Source organism: Bremia lactucae (genome assembly GCF_004359215.1).
Source record: "Bremia lactucae strain SF5 chromosome Unknown BlacSF5_NotPlaced_200_SHOA01000120.1_2678225bp, whole genome shotgun sequence".
Taxonomy (NCBI): domain Eukaryota; phylum Oomycota; class Peronosporomycetes; order Peronosporales; family Peronosporaceae; genus Bremia; species Bremia lactucae.
The window spans coordinates 2,657,399-2,668,104 of NW_027152213.1; the positions used below are offsets into that span (position 1 = coordinate 2,657,399).

Here is a 10,706-nt window from a genome sequence, read left to right on the forward strand (position 1 = left end):
CTACGTTTTACGTTGGTCGGCTCCGCCCGTACCATTGGTACGCGGCTTCTTCCGAGGACGGATTTGACCACCCTTTTACATGAATCCCCAAAAGATTCTTGTGATCGCGAACCAGGTTCTCATGTTGAACCTGAAGTTTCTCATGCCGGTTCCGACTATCCTCGAAACTATACGATGAGCTGACCACAGCTCATCGCGAACAGCATGATACTTCCGTTCGTACTCCAACATGGAGTACGCACTCTTCGAACGGTCTTCCAATCGCTCGATATGGTGAGCCTGCACCATCTGCTCGACGAGCGACGCTTGCCGCGCTCGTGGTCAAGTCCCTCCTCCAAATCATGGAGGAAGCAATCGATTTTGTCGATCTTCGACTCTAGATCCGACACACGGTTCGGATCTAATTTTCCTCCTCCACCACAACCATTGGTGGATTCCCACGGTGGTCAACGTTTCCTTGTGGAACGTATTCCGAACCACCGTGATTTGAAGGGGCAGCGAACGAGTTATCTTTTTCTCTGGCGCGGTTATTCACCATCACATGACAGCTGGGAGCCTCGTTCCCAGCTGATTGCTGACGTTGAGGGCCTCGTCCGTCAGTATGAAGAGACCCATTCGATGGTTCAGAAGGTCCATCGGGAAACACGCGCCCCTGGCACTTGTAAATCGATTGCATAACGTCAATCGCATCCAGCATCTAAATAGAGATGCGAGTCCTTCCTCAGGGCGAAGAAAGGGAATAGACATCCCCTTTTACTCTTTTCGTGTGGTCAACACAACACGGACAGGGATCACCCCACGTGAGGCATGGAAGCCCAGCCTCACGTGACAACCGATGCAATTTATGCTTTGCACCGGTTGGAGTTCGTTTCTCAAACTTAACGAGATTCGCGTTAAGTTTTTGAAGCCAAGCTTCGCGTCCAATGTATTTAACATTGCGAATGAACGCGCTCCAAGCTTGCATAAGCGAGACTTTATCTCGCTTATTATTGCCACTAAACCATGGATGCTTTAGAAAAGCATCGAGATAGAAATCTTCCTCAGCGCGAAAGTTCTTCGCGCTGGGATCAAGGCCATGTAGCTTTGTCGCAATAAATAAAGGACATCTATTGTGAGGAGTAGTTTCTTCAGACAAGCTATTGATGAGCCTTTCTGGCAAAAGCCACGGCTTCTTGTCAGGAGCAAGACGATACATTTTAGTGTCTACGATCCCCTGAGTGGTACATACTGAAGCAGGGGTACCACAAGAACTTTTATTACGATGGCTTATGCCATCGTCATTTCCTTGCACAGAAACAGGTGCAGGTGACCGTACGGGAGACGGAACAGACGATGATGAATCATCCTCATCGTCGGAACCAAACAGACTATTAACTCGTCTATCAGAATGAGCCCTCTCATTCGAAGGCTCATAGTCAGCCGCCTGACGTCTTTACGGCGACTGTTCTATTCTTCCCGAGTCGGCCATTTCGTCCGACTCGCATTCGTAGTCGACCTCCAAAGAGGGGTCGAATTCACGTGGTAAACCACATTCAACGGGTAGTGTGATAAACCTTTGCATGGACTCGATAATAAACACCTGATTTCCACACCACTCTGCAACTGTTGTGGTTGTGGTGGGCTCTACCGGCGATCAGGAACCATCCAATCGGAAGCTTTACAACTCAGCTACCCGCGCGACCTCAATTACCCAAGATTTCCATCCCAGCAATCCTTAAGAGGGTTGTCGAAATTGTAACGATCCTCAACAGATCGATGCACAACATAGCGTCTTCTCCTCGCGTTGCTATTTCCAAACCACTGCACCCGCAACATCTAGTGTTGCGCGAGAAGACGATACTACGGCAGACGTTCCGTCTGCCGCAAGAGACATTAGTGCGTCACCCGCGGCTGCATGAACCGCAGCCAAAGGCTCATGCGATAGAATTTAAAATGATGGTTCTGATTAATCAACATTATTTTCAACTAAGTGGTCACAAAGTGACCACTCTATCCAATTACAGTCAGAGTGATTGTCGTTTAAGGGAGGGGTGATGTAGCGGGGTTTATCGTTACATGAAATTAACACTTAAAGGTTGTTAATTAATATATTATGTAAAAGGTAGATAATATTTGGAGAACATTGCTTTATATAGTAATGTTCAGAAATCTTATCCATAAATAGGTATAGGCCATTATATCTATTTATCTCTCAGACTAATCAGCCGTTAACGTAAACAAAGAGAGAGAGACAGATAAGATTCCTTGCATGTTTAGTATTAGTTCATATTTAAGTTTGCATTAACAGATAGAAAGAAAAGAAACTTAATTATATTAACACAGTTTTCATTTAACCCTCATTAAGGTAGTTGTCTTAAAGAGAAGTCTTCCTCTGCACGTACTAGTGTAAGTGAAGTGACGTAAGGCACCACTCGCAACTGAAACAGTGCGAAGTGGACTTGTACTGAAGCAGTACAAGTCGTAGTGTCCCGTTACAATTCTCCCCACTAAATAAGTCGAGTATCAGAAATAAGTGATGTCATTAATCGTTAGTTCCAAATACGTATTCATACATTGCAGATGAACAATGAACAAAGCTGCAAAATTTAGCTTTTAATAAAGTAAACACAATGGATGAGACTGCAAAGATGCTGGAGGCTTACGCTGGTACTCTGCATCAGTCGTTCGAATCCGTGTTCGAGCGCGTTGGGCAGAGTCTATCGCAGAGTGCGCAAGTAATGCACATGATGAACGAGGTGATGGAATCGGCCATGTTGCAAAAGCTTCTCATCTCTACCAGTTACACGGTCGGCAAAGGACTACATATCGAGGTGCTCAACGACTCGCAAATTATGCTAGGCCAGATGACGATTCGCGCGCAGATGATAAATATTAAAGGAATAATCTTATCAAAGACGTTTGAGTCGCTAGGAGCTGGAAAAAGTGTTTGCGTGCTAGTTTCGTTGCCTGACGTTGCGGGTTTCGTAGAAGGGTTTATCGAATTGGAGTGCATCAGCCCGGGCACACAACAGCCTCTACTTAAGCGCTCGTTATTTCAAGTCTTGTACTTACAGCGAGGAACTTTTAAAGCTTTAAAAATTGGAGAGCAAGAGGCTGCTTCAGGCCCAAATGAAGCAGCGGCAACGTCAAACAGTATCTGCTTAGCAAGAGTAAGAGATCTCTTGAATCTTAGCCCGATCGATGGTATCCTAACGAAGGAACAAGGCAGGTATCGCTTTTTTCCAGAATATGTATTAATCGATAACACTGCAGTTTATATCTCTGTGAAGAAGGAGGGAGAAGGAGTTTCAGCGTACCATGTGACGGTGTCCGCTGCAGGAAGTGCTGACACCTCCATCGACCGTCAGCGCCAATGTCTGCATATTATTAAAGAGTTGGAGACAATCGAGAGTGAAAGCAAAAGCCGCAAATCAAATCGCATTTCAGATTTGTAAAGCAAGAAGATATATAAATTTTGTAATCTCACGTCGTCACTTAGCCAGCACTATTAAAGCCCACCCTTAAAGCTACAATTCTCGACGCTATGCGCTTTGAATGTCTCATTACGCCCACTGGCGCTTGGAAAGGTAGCCGCGATCGTTAAACCACTTATGCAGCAGGAAGGATTGCCCACCATATATGGCTCCCAATATTATTAATTCAACAATTGTGTAGTAGACAACACGATAATTGCTACTATCAAGTGCTGCAACATATTTGTAAACCATTAACACATTGTGCCACGATACATATTCTTATCAATCAACATTATCCGTACTCTGAACATGGCGATGTACACGGACGCGATAATAGTCCTGCTCATTGCGAATAAGGTTCAGCAAGGTTTTGAGATGGTCGAGTGTTGTTTTTAAACCTTCCATGTGCGCTAGAGTCACCAGTTGCAAGGCATTATTAATTAAGCGCTCTCCTTCTGATACCTTCTATACAACTTACCCTGGCGAGTCTGCTCGTCAACTCTGTCTTCCACACCCAAGTCGTCTTTATTAGACAGATCAAAGGCTGTGTACCACTCAATTGTCTTCATACTGCTGTCGTGCGTGTTGTCCAAGCAGAAGCGGTACCACCCGCCGCGGTGTTCGGACTCGAAATTAAAGCCACTATGCTCGACGTTTTGGCTTTTCTCCTCATAAGGTGTGGCCACTATCTGGTCAAAAAATTTCTTTTCCACTTTCTCGTCCTCTGGATAAGCCGAGAATGGACCGTATGCTTTTAATCGCACGTCGTAAGCGCCCGATGACTCGAGCACACCAATTTTTAAGTAAGCCGTGCGTTTCGTGCGCACGTACTCGTGGAAACACTCCTCGACGCGTCCATTTAGATTCACAAACAGCGCATTTGAATACGAGGGAGCCATTATTAGCATCAAAGCGAGAGATGTAGCCATCCCACAGAACAATTGCCTAGACCCCATTTTCCAAAAAGTGGTTTTAGATCGATAACTAATTGTGTGCACTACCTAAGAAACAAGGGTGCACCAACCAATTCAAATTCGATGTGGACATGTCGACGCCTCTTGTCGCGCGCGCCGTCGATTACACGCAGCTTTCGCTCGAGTTGCGTGGCTCCTAATAGCTATTTGTCGGACGTCCTAGTATCGTCATTACAAATCAGTCAGAAATCGAAGGACGTGCTCACACAAGAAATGGGATATGAGTTCCTGACGCACGTGCAGAAGGATACTCTGCCGCTGGTGCTCGACGGGCATGACGTATTAGCCAAGGGCAAAACGGGCAATGGTAAGACTATTGCATTTCTTCTACCATCACTCGAGCGCATGCTCAGGCATCCGCAGCATCCGCAGGACAAAATTTCGATGCTCGTGATCTCTCCGACGCGAGAGCTGGCACAGCAGATAGCTGTTGAAGCCGTAAAGCTTACAAACGTACATGATCTGCGCACATCGTGCTTCATGGGTGGCAATTCTATCAAAAAAGATTTGAAAGAGCTCATTCAAAGCGGCGGAATTGATGTGCTAGTATCTACTCCAGGTAGACTGCAGGCGCATTTAGAGGACAATAGTGGACATATACGACAAAAACTGGACTGCTTGCAAGTGCTGGTACTGGATGAAGCCGATCGTTTGTTGGACATGGGATTTCGCCGTGACATCATACGAATTATTAGTCATTTGCCAAAGCAGCGTCAGACGCTTCTCTTTAGCGCGACGTTACCAGCTGCCACCGATGAGCTCAAGAATGTAGCCCTACGCGATGACTATATTTTTGTCGATACACTGGAAGGGAACGACCAGCAAACGAATGCGCAAGCTGTGCAAGAGTATGTCGTGTGCGACTTGAAAGAGGTTATTCCCGTCGTAGAAAAGATTTTGGAAGAGCACATGCAATTACCGGCATACAAGGTCATTGTATTCCTCCCAACTGCTCGATCTGCCCAATTCATGGCACATCTTTTTCAAGCTGCTGATTTTTCAAATGTCCTGGAGATGCATTCACGCAAGAGCCAATCTGCTCGCACCAAGGCAGCTAGTGCTTTTCGTTCGGGCAAGAAAATGATCATGTTTTCATCGGACGTATCAGCCCGCGGGGTTGACTACCCTGATGTGTCGCTTGTCTTGCAAGTTGGACTTACCGATCGTGATCAGTACATTCATCGATTAGGGCGTACTGCTCGTGCGGGTATGGACGGTCGTGGCATTCTTGTGCTGGCCGACTTCGAAGCGGCAGTGCTTAATGATTTAGCGGATCTGCCGCTAACTGAATTGCAGCGAAAACCTCAGCAGGATCCGCCTCATTCGCGTACGACGCGTGCTCTTGCAAACGTGCGTTCCCGCAGTGAATTGCAGCTATCCGCTGAAAAGGCGTACGCTGCCTTCTTGGGCTTTTATAATTCGAATCTTAAAAAGCTGAGAATGTCCAAAACGGAGCTTGTAAAGACAGGAGCTCTTTACAGCCAGCTGATTGGTTTGGAGAAAGTACCGCTGCTGCAGAGGAAGACATTGCGAGCAATGGGCTTGATGGGTACAGAAGGCATTATTCCTGCGACTTCTACACCAAATCGGGTTAAAGGAAGAGATAACAATGCTGGAGAGACGAGAGTACCATCAAGGACTAATGGCAGTAGCTATTCATCGCTTCAAAACCGGAAGAAGGGAAAGAAGGGAAATTTTAGAAATGAGCCAGGACAAGCATTTAATGGAAAAAAGATGAAGCCGTATCGTGATGTGCATACACACGAGGGCAATTCTAGCGACTAAACGACTTCTGTAAGCACTACACGAGGTGGACGCTTTGACAAGCGCTAACGTCAGTAAGTTTTAGCTTCTCAATATGCATTGCGCTATTGAGGTGAGTGGCAGATGATTAAATTAGAAACTCTTGTGCTTTTATGTTCTAATGAAATATTTAAGCCGAAACCTATTGCACCAGTGGTCCGTTGGAAGGCGTGTTAGACCAACTATAGCATTTTCTTTCTATTAGCTTCAAGCAATCGACTGGTATTGCCCCTGGCGTCTCACAGCAAGCCGCATGGCAAAAGCACCAACAATGGCCCCAACAATCGCACCAATGCCAAGTTGGGCAATCGAGATGGTACTTGAAATCGAAGCCTTGAGGTTGAAAAGTGATGGTACGATTTCAACATTAGCACTCGCATTTTGTCGACTTGTGAATAGCTGCAGCTGCTTCTCCAGCTTAGGGATATGGGGTGGCACCAATGTAGAACCAGGCCACTTGGAAAAGTCGCTGAGCTTAAGCCACCATTTCGGATAACCAAGCATCTCCATTTCGTTGGAAGCTTCGCCTGTAGTGATGTAACCATCCGTGTATTTACCGACAAGCTTCCACGCAAAAGCCCACCATTTTTCAATGACTCGCGAGGCCAATTGGTTTGATTCTTGCTGCAAATACGCCCGTACGTCTGACGCTGATAAGCTGTTCGTGTGATTAACATGTTGCTCCATTGCTTTTCGCTTGTCAAAGCAGATTTCTTGCAAATCAGCAATGCGATCTCGAATGTCCTTGCTTATCACATTAAAGCGTAATATGCTCCAGTTATTGACAAAGCTAAAAGCCCACCACGCCGATTCCTGCGTAAATTCACTTTCCTTGCCAAGAACGTACGACAGTGGCACTTGTTCTTGGGCGCAGGAAAATGGCACGTAGATCGAAGCATGCGGCGAGCTCTGACCGTACCACGCGACCCCTCCAACAGCATCGGGCAAAAATGATCGCGCCTGCAAAACGAAACTAAAGACTGTCCGATACATGGAAATCGGTCGTTCCCAGCCTCCTGTGACTCCTTTTTCATCGCCATCCCAGCGCATTGGATTTCCAAATGGACCTGCTGCTAAGCCCTTCGTCAAGTCGTAAGGGGTATCTTGATAGTAGTCCCGTAGCAAACGGGTCACGGCCGCCACGTCAAGATTCTGGTCTGGTTTCACGGAAAATGGATAGGTGGGAACTTCGGAATAGTGTCCAAGACGAGAATCGAGCTGCAAGGACGGCGCCACCAGGTCAAAGACGCGCCAGATGCGACGACCCATGTATAGAGCACGCACAGGATCGGGCGTCGGGATAGCGTACGCAGCGGTAAAGTCAAAGTTCCCTTGCTCGGGGGTCCACCACTCCATTTCACGGGCAAACGATAGCACATTTTTGGATGCCATGAAGCGATCGGGATCCTTCAAATCCACCTCGCGAATGATAAAGCCATTGGCCACGACGACCACGTGCGTATCTAGAACGCGTTGGGCTGCCCAAACGGCGCTAGTGTTCTGAGGTCCTGTTAAGACGTGAAATATCCAGACTTCTCCGTTTCGATCGGCAATCCCCAGCGTCTCCGCTCCACACGCGTACGCGGGGTTTGAAGGATCGCCACTGTCTTCACTATAGAATCCGTACTCAACAGCTAGGTCGCCCATGGTTTGGATCGCGCACCGAGCCGAATCGCAGCGCTCTAGAGCAATTTTCGACAACTCTCCAATGCCAAACATATTGTACCCATGTGGGCCGGCATCGATGGACCAGCCGACTGTCCTTGCGCCGCTTGTACTTTCTCCGATGCTAAGTTGTACCTCGTTCATGAAGCCATAGTCCTGATCAAAGTAGCCATATGTATGCGGTACTTGGCGTATCTTTCCCAGAGGTATCATGAGTTTCTCTTCATCGCTCTTCGGCTCGTACTCGGGTCCTCGCTCAAGCGTCACGAGACGCGGGTAGCCTGGCTGTAACCTGTACACGTGACGCATGGCTCCGTCTTCGTAGTCCTGGGCTGGCACACGAACCATGCGCAGGTCGGCTGCCCCGAAACCCGCATCGTCAGTGTGTGCTACCAAGGTTGAGCCATCGATTGTCGCGTTACTCCCCACTGCAATCATCGTACAGGCTCTTGCCAGCGGTAACAAAAGGAGCAGTAGCAGCAGCATTGCTAGGTTCTTGAGAAATGTCGTGCTTGCGTTCTTTCAATCGTCGCGTGCTATTTGAAGGTGAACAATNAATTAAATACAAATACCTATTTTTACCAATTAAAATGTTATCTCTATAAATATCATTTAATATGTATTGCGAGCGTATCTTTATAGATACCTCGCGAAACTGATGACGCTAGCCGTCATCATGGATGACGCTGGGCGTCATCCCTCCTAATGTGAATGCACCCATGTGCATCACATCCATAAGGGTTGGTCACAAATGTGCACCACACCCAAGTGTTGGGTCTAATTACTATTATTTAGTAATTGACCATCCCCTTAAGTAGGGGGACTGTGTAACATTAGGGCAACTTTAGCCCGTTACATTGGTGAGGAATGAGCCCTCATTTGCACTCACTGTACCTTCTTTGTTTGTATCTTGAAAATTTGCATTACGCACCTTCTCTGGGCGTAACTTGAAACGTCGCCATATGCACCTTCTTTTGTGCATATTTCAACACTACTCTGTCACATGCTCACCCCTAGCCGATAACTTTCACAATTCTTGAATCTTGCGCGTATCTAACGCCTTAGGGAGTAAATCACCTAGCATTAGTTCGGTCTTCACATAACAAGCTATAATTACCCTTTTTTGCATAATCGCACAAAAACTTGATTCGCACATCGATGTGCTTGGCTTTTAACGACGATGCTTCACCCGTAAGTTGACTTGTAGCTGCTTGGTTGTCCACGTGCATAACCATAGGTAAGGCCGGCTTTAAGCCAATTTTCATAAGCATTTCATGTACGCTTAATAGGTCCCTTGCGACTTCCGAAGCTGTTACAAACTCGGCTTCTATCGTTGTTAAAGCAAACCCTCCTAGTATAACGCATCCGGTAAGCGACTTGCGATCTTTTTTGTCAGCTGCAAAGTCAGCGTCACTGTTCGACTCCAAATATATGCCGGTGATCTTCTCTTGTATCAGCTTCAATTCTAGCTTTAGAGCCTTGGTTCATCTTAGGTATCTGGCAATCCTTTTCGCAAGCTTCCAATCTTGTAGTCTTGGCTTGTGTGTCTGTCTCGTAGCCTTGTGAACCGCAAAAGATATATCAGGTCTAGTGCACCTCGATATCCACATTAAATATCCAACAAGTGATTGAAAATTCTTAATTGTGGGTCCCTCATCCTTCGATGAGTTTTCGAGAAAGATGATATCACTTGTTGCCACTTCGTAGCAGTCGGCGCCAATTTGTGCACGCGTGAGGTTTGCTTTCAGCATTCCATGCTCACGCAAACTTTCCGTGATAGTCTTCCCCTTATGCAGGATATAACCTTGAGCATCTTCAAGTTTCACTCGCATTCCGAGAAACTTGCTAACTTGACCCAGATCTTTAATGGATTTACTCTTCAGTCCAGTGAAAAGATCTTCTACAACCGGTCAGCTTGTCCCTTTATCAAGAAGATCATTGACATATACACCTACAACAACAATACCAATAACGTCGCGTTTCCAATTAAGACACATGTCTGAGATGCATTGTCGAAACCCTGCTTTTTTCAATTTTTATGTAGCAATTGGCTCCAAAGACGCCCGGCTTGTTTCAAGCCGTACAAACTTTTTCGTATTCCAATACAACTTCTTGCTTGTGTTTGACGCCCAAGTTTTTTTTAATTTTAGTACCCAATTCCATTGACTGCGGTACATGGAGGTATATGTTCAATCCTGGCTCTTTATTTGCCTTAACGTAGGCATTCAGAATAATTCCATGCTTGGCTGGAGCTCTCCAAGTGGCCGCCAATGCCAGCAACACTTTAATTGTTGAAATTTCCATAACAGCAGCAAAAGTGAATTCATAAGCAATTCCATATACCTGCTCGTTACCACATGCCACAAGCCTGGCCTTTAATCGTTCGATGTCTTCATTTAAATCAGTCTTCGTCTTGTACATCTATTTAGTGTGTAAGGCGTTATTGTGGGGTGGTCGCTTAATTAATACTCACAACCCATTATCTTTCAATACCTTTAATTCTTCAGTCATTGCTATCTTCCACTCTTCGCATTTCGAACTTTTCATAGCTTCACCATAATGCTTAGGGTCCCTTTCATATACATGAACAACGACTTGCGCAGGTCTCATTGGCTCCTCCCGAGTCTGTATTACTTCATTTGACCTGGCTTAACTTCTGGTTTGATGCGCATCCCTTTCCAGGTCTTAGTCTTTTTAACACCTGTCTTGATCTTGGATTTCGAATGGGATACTTTTTCTCCTTGATCTTTATTAGCCAATGTGCTCTGAAGCTGATTATTCTGGTCCGTGCTCGAAGTTTCAATATTCT

At 46.1% G+C, this 10,706-nt stretch overlaps 4 protein-coding genes across 4 annotated transcripts; 2 read left to right on the forward strand and 2 right to left on the reverse strand.

Annotated features, from left to right (window-relative positions):
• Positions 1 to 2,609: 2,609 nt before the first annotated feature.
• On the forward strand, positions 2,610 to 3,434 carry CCR75_001542 (uncharacterized protein; the record flags this gene model as incomplete). Its single annotated transcript, XM_067959644.1, has 1 exon — positions 2,610 to 3,434. The coding sequence occupies one exon, from the start codon at positions 2,610 to 2,612 to the stop codon at positions 3,432 to 3,434; it is 825 nt and encodes a 274-aa protein (XP_067814600.1).
• CCR75_001543 (uncharacterized protein) lies at positions 2,631 to 4,411 on the reverse strand (the record flags this gene model as incomplete). The annotated part of the gene is made up of 3 exons (XM_067959645.1): positions 2,631 to 3,685; positions 3,758 to 3,865; positions 3,934 to 4,411. The coding sequence occupies 3 exons, from the start codon at positions 4,409 to 4,411 to the stop codon at positions 3,543 to 3,545; spliced, it is 729 nt and encodes a 242-aa protein (XP_067814599.1). The 3' UTR covers positions 2,631 to 3,542.
• An 81-nt stretch (positions 4,412 to 4,492) lies between these two features.
• CCR75_001547 (uncharacterized protein) lies at positions 4,493 to 6,214 on the forward strand (the record flags this gene model as incomplete). The annotated part of the gene is made up of 1 exon (XM_067959649.1): positions 4,493 to 6,214. The coding sequence occupies one exon, from the start codon at positions 4,493 to 4,495 to the stop codon at positions 6,212 to 6,214; it is 1,722 nt and encodes a 573-aa protein (XP_067814588.1).
• Positions 6,215 to 6,439: 225 nt separating this feature from the next.
• Positions 6,440 to 8,383, reverse strand: CCR75_001548 (uncharacterized protein; the record flags this gene model as incomplete). Its single annotated transcript, XM_067959650.1, has 1 exon — positions 6,440 to 8,383. One exon carries the CDS (start codon positions 8,381 to 8,383, stop codon positions 6,440 to 6,442), a length of 1,944 nt encoding a protein of 647 aa, XP_067814687.1.
• Between the last annotated feature and the right edge of the window lie 2,323 nt (positions 8,384 to 10,706).